The sequence below is a fragment of the Plecotus auritus genome, assembly GCF_963455305.1.
Source record: "Plecotus auritus genome assembly, chromosome: 1".
Taxonomy (NCBI): domain Eukaryota; kingdom Metazoa; phylum Chordata; class Mammalia; order Chiroptera; family Vespertilionidae; genus Plecotus; species Plecotus auritus.
The window spans coordinates 213,033,553-213,048,692 of NC_137770.1; the positions used below are offsets into that span (position 1 = coordinate 213,033,553).

The 15,140-nt window shown below is 50.1% G+C and overlaps 1 protein-coding gene across 5 annotated transcripts in view; it reads right to left on the bottom strand.

Annotated features, from left to right (window-relative positions):
• The window catches only part of CRACD (capping protein inhibiting regulator of actin dynamics), a 227,879-nt gene that overhangs the window by 3,702 nt on the left and 209,037 nt on the right, over positions 1 to 15,140 (bottom strand). For all 5 annotated transcript variants that reach the window (XM_080640020.1, XM_080640023.1, XM_080640024.1 and 2 more), the window contains 4 exons: positions 14,363 to 14,551; positions 10,536 to 13,368; positions 2,283 to 2,473; positions 1,334 to 1,496 (listed from right to left, as the gene is read on the bottom strand). In XM_080640020.1, coding sequence (XP_080496146.1) covers positions 1,334 to 1,496; positions 2,283 to 2,473; positions 10,536 to 13,368; positions 14,363 to 14,551 — 3,376 coding nt within the window. The remainder of the gene's footprint in view (positions 1 to 1,333; positions 1,497 to 2,282; positions 2,474 to 10,535; positions 13,369 to 14,362; positions 14,552 to 15,140) is intronic.

Here is a 15,140-nt window from a genome sequence, read left to right on the forward strand (position 1 = left end):
GCAGAGAAAGGTGTAATCTCTGACTTTGGAGCTCTCACTTTATTTTGAACTAATTCTCTCTGACACACCCATATAACGTACAGAGCCCTTAATTCCTGGGCATAAAAGCCTAATAATACCCATGGAGAGGTTCTTGAGAAATTGTACAGTGCTCCAAAGCGGTTTTCAAAAAAATTGTTTTCGCCTCACCAAATAGTAAATACAGCTTTAATGATGAGACCTCTTTACATTTCCAGAACTCAGCTCGCAGGTAACCAAGGTGTACAAAAATCCTGGGTCCGGAGGTCGGATGCCCTCCTGGGAACAGGGCTGCCCAGGGTGCACAACATGCCCTATTAATCCTGGAGGAAACTGGTTTAGATTCATCCCTCCTCCAGGCGATTTGTAATAAGCACATAGTTGGAAACATTATGGATCATTTTACCTTTTATTAGAATAAAGGATTTTAAAAAAAGGTGTAGGTATCTTTTATGTGTCATGAACGTATGAACACTGCTGTTGTTAATTAACATCCAGGACTTTGAGCCAAACAACCTTGCTCTCTGAAGTCACAGCTGGTCAAACACTTGCCCTTTGAAATCACATTGATGAAAGGGACCGTCCCACTTTGGAGCATCTCAGCCACCTGGGCCACTGACTCCAACACAGCTTCTGTTTCCATCCCAGGTACAGAGCTCCAGATGGGGGTTTTCAGGTACAACTTTCACACATTTATTTTAACGCTGTAGTGCCAGGAAGACAGGGCCCTGAGTCCACTTTTCATCTCAGGCTTGATATCAACCCCTTCATGTACACCCACACCCTCACTTTGCTTTAAGCCTTTCAAAACTGTGCTCCACTTAAATTTTACCTGAACTTCACCCTTTTCCCCAAATCCTACTAGAATGTATCTCTTCCTTTGTTTAGAGGTCCTTATGCTATGGAGTCTCCCTTACTACAGCAAGTTAATAAACCTAATTTTGTTGGACTACAGGCAGTGGGGCATTGGAGATGGCTCATATCAAACCTTGTTAACTTCAGAAATTTATCAGACCACATTGATAGGTTGAAACTGGCCATGGTGGGAATATTTTCACCACAGTAAATGGCAAATACTACGAATCAGAGGATTCCTGCTCCCTAACTTAACTGATTGCTAAAACACTGACGTCACACCACTGACAGTGGGTGAGTTTCTGGTGATCTTTATCAGGTGAGCTGATGATCAGCGTCAAAGTTTATGAGAGTGGTGGTGAAGCAGCCTGTGCTGTTACTACACCTGAGGAAATAAAGCATGCTCTAAGAAGAAAAACCTGTAACTGAGGTTAAACAGAAATGGTCCTGCTCTCGCTACCTGTCACAGACGTGGGAAGGGTGTTGGCCTTTTTCAGCTGCTCTCTGCGCTCAAGCCTGGACCCCGCTGTCTCCGGCTTCTTCTCTTCTGGCTGAGCCGTGGACTTGAGCAGGGATCCAGCTCTGCTGACACTGCTGCTTCCTGGCTGTGGACTGACACTGACCTGGGTGGGAGGAGAAAGTCAGGAAAAGTATGTTTTCAACCTAAGCACATGCACAGACTCACAGCACAGGGCCTGGGGGCTTCTGCTGGTCAGCACCATCCCCAAAGGAGCAGCTGGAGTGCACTTGGGAGCAATGTGTCTTCAACCCTGGCCCCCGGTCATGAAGCAGCTTAGTGCAAACGTCCCAAAGAGGGAACGCAACTCTCCTCGAAAGCTGCCCCGTCGAGTTAACTATAAAAGCAGGGTCAAGAGAAAGACTGATTTCCTCCCAAAGCCCTGCTCCAATACAATCATTTTCATGTTTCTCATGTAACTGTCGTGTGCATGGATTGTTGCTACTAATTACATTGTGAATTCTGCCAAATCAAGTTACCTTAATAGCGTAAGGGAACTGAATAAAATTTCTGACTGAAAATGCTTTCCTGTCTAATGGTGGTTATCTGTTTATTGCTCTACTCTTTCTGGATATTCTACACCACTCCCAGTTAGCCTTTTTAAAAAAAAAAAAAAATTGTTTTAAAATTGATTTCAGAGAGGAATTGAGAGGGAGAGAGAGAGAGAGAAACATCAATGATGAGAATCAGCTGCCCCTTACTGGGGATCGAGCCTGCAACCCTGGCATGTGTCCCGACTGGGAATCGAACCGTGACCTCCTGGCTCATAGGTGGACATTCAACCACTGAGCCACACTGGCTGGGCTTTCTTTTCCTTTTTAAAATCCTTGCAACCATGAAAGAGAGCCAAGCTCAGAAAGGCAAGGTTCAAACTGAAGACCAGGCTACTCACGTTGTCTTTGGAGAGCTTTTCTGCCTGTTTGGCCTCCCTCGCTTGCTTCCGCTCCTCTCGAGTAGCTTGCTGCTCCCGAAACCCCTTCTGCTTTTGCAGGGCTAACGTTATCCACAGTGGCTGCGCGGTTTCAACTTTCTCCACAAGTTTGGAGCCATCTAAAGAGTGTCTGCTCTGAAGCACCGGCTTTTCTGTGGGGGGAAAAAAGACTGGTATTGTGATTTATAATAAATACACGTTTGGTCTTCGTCCTGTTTCTGGCACAGAGCTCCTAAGTGATGAGAGCGTAAAGGTGTCTCACGTTCTGTGAATGAGGCTACTCTGGGACCACACTTAAGGATGGGGGGCTGGTTGCTGGGTGAACCAACTGAGTGATCAGAGGATTGGAAATGCAATCTCACCCCCCAACCTCCTGGGAGGGGGGAAGCCTGGAGGTTGAATCAATGGCCAAGAATATAACCAATCATGCCTGTGTAATGAAGTCTCCATAAAACCCCAAAGGTCAGGGTTTAGAGAGCTTCTGGGTTGGTGACTAGGTGGAAGTGCTGGGAGGTTGGCCACCCAGAGAGCATGGGCCCTCCCCACCCTTTCCCCATACCTTGTATCCTTGTATGCATCTCTTCCACCTGGCTGTTCCTGAGTTATATCCTTTCATAACAAACCAGTGATCTAGTAAGTCAAATGTTTCTCTGAGTTCCATGAGCCACTCTAGAATATTAATCAAACCCAAGGAGGGGGTTCCTGGGAACCTCTGATTTTAACCAGTCAGACACACCTGGATCTGAAGATACAGCCTTATGGGACTAAGCCCTTAACCTGTAGAACAGGACACCATCTTGAGTTGAATTGTAACACACCAGCTGGTGCCTGAGAATTGCTTGGTGGTGTGGGAATCCCTCCCCTGCCACACACACCTTTGAACTGTGATCAGAATTAGTAAAGACAAAAGCCAGCTTTCAGTGAATGAACTGTTCTCGTATCTCAGTACCTCACCCCCTAAAACTTGCGGCATATTAATCAGCCCACTGAACATTCAACTGTCCCTTCCTAACACAAACTCCGTGCTCATGCCTGAGTGACTCCACTGGGTAGGAAGGTAATATCTTTGATCAACAGAAACAAGAGCCTTTCTCTTCCCTCTAAATAGAAAAAAAAATCTCCAGTGTCATAAAACCTCAGACCTACAAGGGACCTAGGGAGTTATTTGATTCAGTGTTCTTTTTTTATTTATTGCTTTTCAAAATTTTTGCAAAAACCTTTTCCCCTTACAAACAATATCTTATGTAGAACCCCAAAGTATGAAAGAGGAAAATGGGGCACTGCTCTGCCCTGGGGGCTGCTGAGGGCAGCAGGGCTCTGAGGAACCCATTGGGAACCATAATTTTGGCCCAGTGCCCTCCTTTGATAGACATGAGTAATGGGGTCCATAGTGACCAAGTCCCATGTCCAAGGTCACCCAGCAGTTAGTGTACAGGCTGAATTGCAAACCGAGGGCTTCTGGCTTCTCTTACATTGACTGTCTTGCCTGTGCAACTGGGGGTAAACACACTTCACAGATGGTGGTAGCTGAGGTTGGGCTCTGGAACTGAGCAGACCTGGGTTTGACCTTTTGTGATTTTAGGAAAGCTACTTAACTCCTCTAAGAAGGGAGACACTTTAATTTGAAATAGTGTTTGGAGTTTTGATTATGACACTGGAGGGGACGTATTAATTACTAACGTGACACTGTTGTTACTGAAAGTGCCTAGGGGACTTTTTCTTTTCAAAAAGTGACAGAAACTATAGGAAGAACTCCAACCGCTTAACAACAAAAAACCAAAATACCCAATTGAAAGTGAACAAAGCACTTGAATAGACATTTCTCTTAAGAAGACATACAAATGACCAACAAGCATATGAAAAGATGTTCAACATCACTAATTACTAGGGAAATGCAAATCAAAACCACAATGAGCAATGAGCATATCACCTCGCACCCATTAGGATGGCTACCGTAAAAAACAACAGGAAATAACAACTGTTGGCGAGGATGTGGAAAATTAGAATTCTGTGCCCTGTTGGTGGGAATGTGAAATGGTACAGTTGGTGTGGAAAACAGTAGGTGGTTCTTTAAAAAATTAAAAATAGAACTACCATAGAATCCGGCAATTCCATTTCTGGGCATTTATCCAAAGTACTGAAAGCAAGATCTCAAGGGGATATCTGCACACCCACAGTCCTGGCAGCACTCGTCAAAAGCCAAGAGGAGCAAGCAACCTAAGTGTCCATGGACAGATGAACGGATAAACCAAGTGTGGCACATACACACCGAGGCAAGTCATTCAGCCTTAAAAAGGAAGGAAATCCTGTCATGTGCCACATGGATGAACCTTGAAGACACTGTAGTAAGTGAAATAAGCCAGTCACCAAAAAAAGACAAGACTATATCATTCCACTTATGTGATGCATCTAGAGTAGTCAGAGTCATAGAAACAGGAAGTTGAATGATGTGCTGGCAGAGGGCAGGTGTTTAATGCTTATAGGGTTTCAGTTTTGCAAGATGAAAAATTGGCTGTACACCATGTGAATATGCTTAAGACTCCTGAACTGCACACTAAGAGTCAATTTTATGTTACGCACTTTGACCACAATAAAAATTGTTTTCTAAAGTGACTGAAAGAACTGTGCCCAAAATATTATCCAAGAGATGCAGGGAAAAATGAGAATCATAGATCAGGTTTAAAAGAACTGCAAGAAGAGGAACAAGACAAGAAGGCTTTGCTAAATCCTATGGCATTTTAAAAAAAATGTATTTTATTGATTTTTTTTTTTACAGAGAGGAGGGGAGAGCGATAGAGAGTTAGAAACATCAATGAGAGAGAAACATTGATCAGCTGCCTCCTGCACTCTCCCCACTGAGGATGTGCCCGCAACCAAGGCACATGCCCCTGGCCGGAATCGAACCTGGGACCCTTCAGTCCGCAGGCCAACGCTCCATCCACTGAGCCAAACCAGATAGGGCCCTACGGCATTTTTAAACAATGTTGTTTTGAACAAATATATGAGTAAGGTCCAAGAAGTAACATGAGGACGTAATGAGAAATGTTTTTAAAGGCTAAGAGCATTTTACAAATGCCAGGTGAGAGTTCTAGAGGCGGTCCTGGGTTACGGGGAGATCATTTTGCCTGGGAGAGAACTCCTCCCCATCCTGGCTTTTCCACTGAGGGGAGCAGGCAAGTCATCGGACTTCTCAGATGTGGTGTCGTCATCTGCAAAATCGAGCTAAGACTGTCTACCTCTACATGTGCCGTGAGACTGCTAGGCGGTATAAATAAAAACACTTTGTAAATGATAAGCACAAAGGATGACCGCTGAAATTTTTCTGAAACAGTAAAATCACTTATTTCATTCAAGGATTTGAAAGACAGAGATGTTCTTTGTTAATCACATAACCTTTTTGGTCGGGGGGGGGGGTGCTGGGTTCAGAATATCTAATTAAAATTTTATTTTGTTGCAATGTTTAAACCTATTTTCTCTCATTCTAAACTCAGTGGACAAGCAGAACCACAGTCCATTTAAGTTCCCTCCTTCAGGTCCCGGGGAGACACACAGGTACCTCCTGGCATTTACGGGGTTCTAATCACTGCTCCCCAGGGTCAGTGCTTGGAGAAAACGCCAGTTACTATCTGTTCTACCTGCTGTCAGGGGCTGGGAGTTTCCGAATAAGATGTTATCTGTAATCAAAGTGTTAGAGGAGAAACATGAGGGGGGGGGGGGTGATCATTGTTATTTTAATTCCCATCAGGATGGGTTCAGAGTCACTGCCCGACCCCCCGCCGCCCCCCTGTGACTTCACCTTGGTATTGGTCCTCGCTGGCCTTGGTCCCAGGAATAGAAACCTCTTTCTAAACCAGTGGTCTCAAACAAAAAGGGTGTGTGTGCCCTAGGGGATGTGCAAGGCCATTCACTGGGGGTAAAGGAAGAAAAGCTTAGAATTTCTATTTAAAAATCTAAAAATAAAAGCGAAATTGAGCTTTGCTAATATTTGATGCTTAGACTGGCACTGACATTCTCACTCAGCCCACAGATTGGAAGGCCAGGTACAGCAAATGGCATGTGTAGAGACTCCGAGGGAAGCTGGGAGTGCTCAGATGAGAACCAGCAATCCGGTCCTCGCTGGCTTTGCTTTTAGCATACTGTGAGGGTTTGCGGTTAGGTAAGTTTATGAATGTCGTTATCTCCTTTGATCTAAATGATCCTTTATGAAATGGACAATTCCTGCAAACAGACCACAGATTTACTATACTTCCAATAAATACAAGCATAAGGCTACAGTAGAGCTGACAAGCTCTTTGCCTGCCACTTTATGAAGAAATCAGATCTGACAAGAAGTTGGCCAAAGAAATAAAAGGTAATGCCACGATTAGCAATATGGATTTACATCCGCTACTGCTTCAGTGAACTGCACCCTAAGTGTATATATGGTGCTCCAGGGGTTTTAGCATGGACACAGTTAACAAATAAATTGGAGGTCCAGGCATTGTATTCCAGGGGGGCGGTTTAGTCAAACAAATTTGGTCAGCCCTGGTCTAGAGTCATACAGGGAAGTCTTTAGGCAGCAACCATTCACAAGGCATACGGTCCTTGTTTTCATGCTTCTTTTCTACCAAGTAAAGAAAAAGTCAATTAGTGGAGTCTGACAACCTAGAATCTGGAATCTGATAAAGAAAACGGGGGCAGGAATAGCTTTTGGTAGAAAATTAACACCAAAGGGAAAAGTGTAAGGGAAAGATGCAGCGTTGGAGCATTATTTTTGGGGGAGAAGATAACAGTGTGCTGGAGGAGGCCAGGCTGTGAGAGGAGCTTTGATGACTACAAAAGTTACCGGTGCACAAGCTAATGTCAAAACTAAAAATGGGGGCCTGGACGGTATGGCTCAGTGGTTGAGCGTGGACCCAGGCACCCAGAGGCTGGAGGCTCCATGCCGGGTCAGGGAACATGCCCGGGTTGGGGGCTCTGTCCCCAGTAGCGGGTGTGTAGGAGGCAGCAGATGGATGATTCTCTCTCATCGACCTTTCTCTCTCTCTCCCTCTCCTTCTCTCTTTCTCTAAAAATAAATAAAACGTATTTTAAAAAACACTCACTAAAAATGGGTGTTCTGGTTCAGGATGGTGACATAGGTTCCCGAACCCCCTCCTCCCACAGACATACCGAGTCTGCAGCCACATACAGAACAACTGCCTCTGACTGAAATCCAGAAACTAGTTGAGTGACGCCTACACATTGGGCAAATGAATAGGAGAGGCTGAGACACAATCTCACCATAAATAATCCCACCCCAGGCATTGCAGCTCACAATTTGGTGGGGGGTGGGTGGTGGACCCTACATTTGGTGCCCCAAATTCTAAGACTTCTGCCTGAGAGACAAGGCCCCCAGAATACCTAGCTCTGAATGCCAAGGGGGCTTGCGTCCAGCTAAGGGACCTTTCTTCATGGGCTCACAGGGACTCACGGTGGCTGTCTCCCAGGGCCCAGTGCAGAGGCTAAAAGGAAAACCAAAGGCTGAAATTGGGCTCCTCACAGTCAGGACAGACAACAGACAGAAACCATTAGGGAGAAACGGTCTGGAGGCTGCTGGTCCAGGAAACGGGGCCAGTGTAGGTTAAATGGGATGGCAGGGTGAGCCACCAAACCAACACCCCTCAGGACACAGGCTCTTTTATCTGCCAGAGCCACCCAACCCTCAGCAACTGAACAGAAGAAATAAAATCAATCCCTCCCTACACACCTCAGGGAGAATTTCTCTGAGCTGTGAGAGACTGCTGGGCTATGGCCACACTTGGCCTGCTCTGCAAAACAGAAGTGAGAAGGACCAGGTAAAGGCTCTCAGGGGTCCCAAAGCCAATGCAAGTGGCCAGGGAGCGGTCCCAAACATCCGGTATGAAGAGCCAGGAGGGGCAGCCAGGAGTGAGGGTGGCTCTACAATTTCTTTTTTTAAATCTTCATTGTTCAGATTATTACAGATGTTCCTCTTTTTTCCCCCCATAGCTCCCCTCCACCTGGCTGCCACCACACCCCAGGCCCCCGCGATCCCGCACTGTCCTCGTCCACAGGTACAATTTCTTTATTGGAGGGCTTCCCAGTGGCAAGCTGGTGGCGTGGGGGTGCCTTTGTAGAGCATTTTGCATAAGCCTGACACCCAGCCAGTTATTCACACAGAGGCCCCCTAGGCCGGTGGAGCGGGAAGCCCCCTACTCGCCTACTGTGGTATTGCTACTGCCCAGAGACAGAACTGTCGCTGGTCTAGGCAAGCCCCGTCTTTACCCTCACTGCCCCTCCCAGTGATGGGGCACCTTCATTCATTAGGGTATTTCATTGCCGTGGGCACCTTTAACTTGTGTTAAGTCAATATGAGTGGGCGTGAGCCCCAGACACATAGCAGAATCAGTTCGGATTTCCAAAATGGTAGAGAAGAGAGGAAAAGTGATGAGAAGAATTTGGGAGTGTCCTAAATTAAATTACAGTGGGCCAGAAAAGGGGGGAGAGATGTAAGGGCGGTCCACCAGTTAATGACTGTTGGCAGAAACAAAAGACTGCCTCCATGCCTGAATGGACACTGAAACTTCGCATCAGCTTCCAGATGGCTATTTCAGCGTTTATCTGAGGGAGTTGGCCCACAGCCCAGACGCCAGCACAGCTCGCTTACGCACGAGCTTTTGGACTGTGTCCCACAGACGATCCAAGAGTAGCAAATGCAGTGGAACCTCAGTTCTCAAACTTAACTAGTTCCGGAAGGCTGTTCGAGAAGCGATTTGTTCAAAAACTAAATCATCCCCCCCCCCTCCATTTAAAAAGAAGTAATGTAAATTGAATTAATCCATTCCAGACCCTCCAAATCAGTGGCCAGCAAACCGTGGCTCGCGAGCCACATGCAGCTCTTTGGCCCCTTGAGTGTGGCTCTTCCACAAAATACCACGAGCGGGTGCACATGTACAGTGCTATTGAAACTTCGTGGCCCATGCGCAGAAGTCGGTTTTCGGCTCTCAAAAGAAATTGCAATCATTGTACTGTTGATATTTGGCTCTGTTGACTAATGAGTTTGCCGACCACTGCCCCAAATGATTCCCTGTTTTTTATATATATATATATATATATATATATATATATATATATATATATATATACACACACAGTACATGTCTAATGTACTGTTTAACCTATAAGCAAACACTTCTTTTCTTAAATTTATTGAACCACCTGCTACTGGCCTTAAAGAAATTGCTTTCAGCACTCATTCCAGGGATGTCTTTCAGGTCAGAAGGCAACGTATCTTTGCTTGTGCATATATCACTGCCTCGGAAATGCTGTCACAGGCTAATTGCTTTTCCTTTATCCAAATCAACAGTTTTTCTACCTCTTCAATTGCCTGTGATCCTTGCTTCTTTCACACCCCTAGCAACATCTGCACCTTTGAGGGTCTCTTTATCTTTTAAGATTGTGCTAATCATTGATTTCACCAGCTACAAAAGCACTCTCTCCTTTGTTTGTTGCCTGAGAGATGCTTTTTGTCATGCTGAAGTATCAGCACGAAAGGGTTGTCAGGTCAAAAACCGAAGTTTGGTACGACAACCGACATTTTTTTCTGTGAATAGCTTGGTTGGGAATCGAATTGTTCAAGATGGGAGATGTTCGAGAAATGAGGTGTGACTGCAATCCTTCCTTAGGAACCCTGCACCTGTCCCGGAACCGTCTCCGCTTCACCTTCCCACCTTCTCTATAGCCAAGGGAAAGCCTTCCAGAACCACTCACCTTGTTCTCCCCCACACCCATGACATGAAACGCTCCAGGACATGCTTGTCTTCTCCACCTAGCCCTGTGGTATTGCTCTGCCCAGAGACAGAGCAGTCGCTGGTCTAGGCAAGCCCCGTCTTTACCCTCACTGCCCCTCCCAGTGACGGGGCACCTTCATTCATTAGGATATTTCACTGCTGGTGGTTCAGACTGCTTGCCCCAGGCCCCGGTCCCTTTTCCAGCCAGCATGTGGCTCAGTAAGCTTTCTTTCAAAAAAGCTTTGGGCCACAAACGTTTCCTTTCCGCAGAAGTAAAGAGCCTCACTAGGATTCCCTCCCTCCAGGAATGGCAAATGGGCTTCTGATGAAGGGAACTGCTGCCACTTGGGCTCCACTAGCTACTTCCAGCCTCGGGCAGCCTGGCTTTAGCTGTGCCGTGGACAAGGAGCTGGACAGAGGCAGCGTTCCGGCTACGGCTACGTACCTTTCCTCCCAGCCTCGGGCGTTTGGGAAGGCTTCTCTTGTGGGGCTGCAGACAGAGCAGGAGAAGCAGCTTTCCTCTCGGTTTCCGCCTCTTCCTTCTCTTCCCGCCTGGGAGGTGGTGGTGAGGGGGGCCCAGGCTCACGGCCCTCCTGGCCCAGCTCACTGGGCTCCGGGTCAGGCTTCCCCGGCCGCCAAGCCAGCAGCTCTACCAGGTAGGGCCTGCTCAGTTTGCAGAGTGGGGAGGTCGGGGGCGTCTGCCCGGAGGGCTTGGGCGCCAGGGCTGGCTTCTGCGCCATGGGCATTCTGTTTGCTGCCTTGCTGTGCTCTGGAGCCGGGGTCTGGCTGCTGACGGGTGGGGGTCCAGGCTGGGCTGTGGGAGGGGGGCTGGAAGGGCTTACAGCGGAGTCCTTCCGGGTGCCCGGGCCTTGCTTGCTCTCTGTGGAGAGGGATGGGCCATGCTTAAGGGCCACACCCTCTGCCTCCTTCTCTCCATCTCTGCACTCTGGTGCCGGTGGCGCCCCCTCAGCACTGTCCCCAGTGCTGCTGTTCCTCTTCTTCTTCTTCTGTTCTGCCTGCTGGTCGCAGTGGAAGCGCAAGGAGTAGTTGGTCCTTCTCAACTTTATTCCAAAAGGGGAGGCTTTTTCCTCCCCACCTGGCATCACCGGGTCGGGCTTTCCTGAGCCACTGGCGGTCTCACTGCCGGACGTGGTCACGGGCTCCGCATGGGCCACTGCTTTCTGTGGAGGGTAAGGGGGGCTCGGAACAAGGAAAGATGGAAGGTCTTTGGCAAATTTGCAGCCCTCGGTGGTGTCTGTTGGCTCCTGGTGCACCCCCAGATTCTCTGGGCCCTTCTGAGGCTCCTCGCTATTAGTAGCCAGGGGCGGGGGCGCTGTGTGGTCGCTGGCTCCCAGCACGGGTCTTTTTCTCATACTTTCAGCTCCCGCGTTCTGTTTGGAGGTCTCTGTGCCCCCATCAGAGAATTTCTGCCAGGCAGGCATGATAGAGAACTTCGCATTTACTGGCGGGGTCTTCCGGAGGTTCCCCCGGGAATCACATCGGCCCCTGGGCGCGGATTCGTCCCCAGGTGGAGGCTGGTCCCTCTTGCTGCGCTGGTCGCCCTCTGCGCTCTTCAGGATGCGGGACCGAATGGAAGCCCACTCGGCCAGGGCAGCCACGCTGCTCGCAGACTCCTGGGGGGGCCGGGCCTTCCCGCTGCCGGCCCGGGGGTCGGCCGGGGCTCGGGGCGGGTTCTCCAGGGTGGGGGCATCCCCGTGCTTCTTTTCCTCCGACAAGCCCAGGAGAGACTTGCACGCCGTGTCCTTGATCTGGCTCAGGTTGACGGCTGGGCCGCACAGCTGGGCTCCGGTGACCAGGATGGCCGTGTGCGGGATGCTCAGGGACGAGGGCAGAGCGTGGGGGGCAGGGCTGGCTCGGGGGGCCTTTGGCTGGTGGGGAGCAGAGGCAAGTCCTGCGTCTTTCGTGGGCGTCATTGGGCTCAGGTTGACTTTGGGGAAGAGAATCTGTTTCCCTCCGGAGGACACCTGGAAAGTGTAGGGCCTGGGCATGGTCTGCCGCTCCTCCACTTCCTGCCACCTCAGCTCCTCCACCCTGCGGTCTCTTTCCAGGGCCGGCCTCTCTCCCACGCACCCCTCTTGTTTCTGGGGTGGGGGTGTGCCGGTTTCGTCTCTCTTTTCCGGGCCTGCACAGCCATCCTGCCCACGAACATCCCCCCGCTTCCCCTGCGGCTCTCCGGAGGGCTCAGCCTCGGGACTCTGCTTCTCGCAGACTCTTGGTTCCTCGGCGTTTTCTCTTTGCTTCTCAGGTTTCAGGGGCTCTGGTTCCTCTGCACAGTCAGTCTCCAACCCACTCTCCTCCACTCTGCGTGCTCCCCGAGGCTCCTTTTCCGCTTCCCGCCGCCGCTGCGCCTCCACTTCCTCCTGCCTTTTCCTCAGCTCTTCCCTTCTCTTGGCCTCCTCCTCTTCCCGCCTTCTGAGCTCCTTCATCCGGTTCTCTTCTTCCTCCTGCTGCCTCTGTTCCTCCACTTCCCGCCTCTTCCTCTCCTCTTCCTCCCGCAGCCTCTGTTCCTCCACTTCCCGCTTCTTCCTCTCCTCTTCCTCCCGCAGCCTCTGCTCCTCCTCCTCCCGCCTCCTTCTCTCCTCGTCCTCCAGCCGCCTCCTTCTCTCCTCTTCCTCCAGCTGCCTCCTTCTCTCCTCTTCCTCCAACCGCTGCTTCTCCGCTTCCTGCCGCCTCTGCGTCTCCAGCTCCTCCAGTCTCCGGAGTTCCTTCAACTCTCTCTCCTCTTCTTCCTGCCGCCGCTTCTCGGCCTCCTGTCTGCTCCGCGCCTCCAGCTCCTGGTGCTCGAGGCTCTGCAGCCGCTCAGCCTCTTCCTCCAGGCATTCCTGCTGCCCGGCTTCCTGGTGCCTGCCTCCCTCCGGCTCCCAGCACTCTGGGGCTGCGCCACCTTGCCCGTCCAGCCTCCGCCTTTCCTCTGTGCACTGCCTCCTCCCTGCCTCTGGCGGTGGTTCTCCCTCCTCTCCCTCCTCTTCCTCCCCTTCCTCCTCCAGGAGCTCCTGCCTGCGGTTCTCTTCCCAAAGCCGCCGCTCCAGGGCCCGGAGCCTCTGCTCCTCCAGGCGTCTCCTCTCGGCTGCCTCCGCCTTCTGCCGCTTGCACTTGGCCTCCAGTTCTCGCCAGTATTCTTCCTGGCGCCTCTTCTCCTCCTCGGCGTCCAGAGGCTCGGGCTCCTCCTCCTGCCACATCAGCTTGTCTTCTCCAGGGTGTCCATTCTGGTCCAGGGACAGCTGGCTCGGAAGGCCACCTGGTTCATTTGGTCGAGCCTAACGTTGGCAAGGGAAACAGAATTAGCTTTCTCCTCGTACACAGGTAACCATTCCTCATCCTAGTCACCGTGCGGGTGGCCCTCTTACTCCCCTGGTTTGGGGACTGTTAAATGTCCTGGCGTGGCCCCTGGGAGCCCTGTCCCTTGACCTCCTACCCTAGGACTGTGGCAAAAGGGAGCCTTTGCTTTTCCGGACATGGGGTCTGGGAACGCAGCAGGGCCCTGCCTTTCTAGGTGACTCTTGAGGGTCTTCCTTGCTTCGTTCTCACGTAAACAGTAGCAAGTCCCTTTTGCTACTGCTCAGAGGGGTTGTTTTTGGGCTCCAAACTTGGTCATTTCTCCAGGGGTTACCCTTGAGTTCACTAGAATGTAAGCTCCAGGACCTCTGTAAGGGAAGGGATTTTTGTCTGTTTTGTATCCTGCTGTATTATCACCAGGCAGGGCCCAAGTCGGTGTCCACAATAGGTGCTCAATAAAAATGTGTTTGATGAGTAAAAGAGAAAAAAAGAAGGGGCAGTTCTAAGTATAGAGATAGGTAAACTCAGGCTGCCGGGCCAAGAGTAGATGGTGGGGATGGCGGGAAGAACTTCATGTTTACTCCCTTTATTTGTCATTCTCAAATTCCTTGTTCTTAATGTGAATAATCGTAGGAAAACCAGTAGTCCAGCATTAGAAAGAAGAGAAAAAAATTAGATTTATGCTTCGTCTATGTCCCCTGAAGCTTGTGCCTTGGAAGTCCACCCTAATCAAACCGAAGGACCTTTGGCTAAACCATGGCAGAGGAAAGCGGGGCCCTTTCTGTGGGGCAACATGTCAGACAGGGCGGTAGAAGGTAACCGGGCCTGCTCCCGCCGTGCACTGCCCCACACTCTGTCCCTGCTGGGGAGAGACCCAGTCCCTCCTACAGGTCCACCACCCACCACCCCGTTGGCAGAATTAGTGCCCAGCAAGCAAGGGCAGCTGCCTGGTCAGCCAGGATGGGCTCTACATACCCCGGGAAGTCCAAGTCGCCTGTGCTTCTTTGACACCCTCTGGTTTTTTGGCTTAATGGACAGTTTGTGCTTGGCGGCACTGTTGTCCAAGCGAGCGATGGCCAAGGGGATGGCATCCAGGTTGACACTTTCGATGGTGCCAGCAGAAGAGAAGTGCCTTTTTGGCCGAGATGGTTTAGCTGGAGCTGCCTGTGGTGGAGATTAAAATATATAATCAGCCCTGGCTGGTTCGGCTCAATGGACAGAGCGTCGGCCTGCAGACTGAGGGGTCCCGGGTTCGGTTCCAGTCAAGGGCACATGCCCGGGTTGTGGGTTCGATCCCCAGTGAGGGGCGTGCAGGAGGCAGCCGATCAATGATTCTCTCTCATCATTGATGTTTCTATCTCTCTCTCCCTCTCTGAAATCAATAAAAAATATATATTAAAAAAATATATATATTCAGTCCAGATCAGAAAGCAACCTGCAGAGAATCCGGGGAGAGAAGCACTTTTTGGTGCCTGCGCCCCGCCCAGCCTGGCCTAGGGAATGCTGGCGAGCAAAGGGGGCTCACCGGGACCGTGAAAGGAGCAATGCTCTTGGAATAAAGACAGGATGTTAACTACTGGCTCTGCCAGTGCTATCTGCATAAGTTTGTAATGGTTATTTAACCTTTCAGGGGCTAAGTTTCCTACTCTGAATAATACGTCGATTAGATGAGGGGTTGACAAAACCTGAATCCGGCCCGCAGCCTGTTTTGGTAAAGTCTTGCTGGCACACAGCCATGCCCATCAGCATTGTC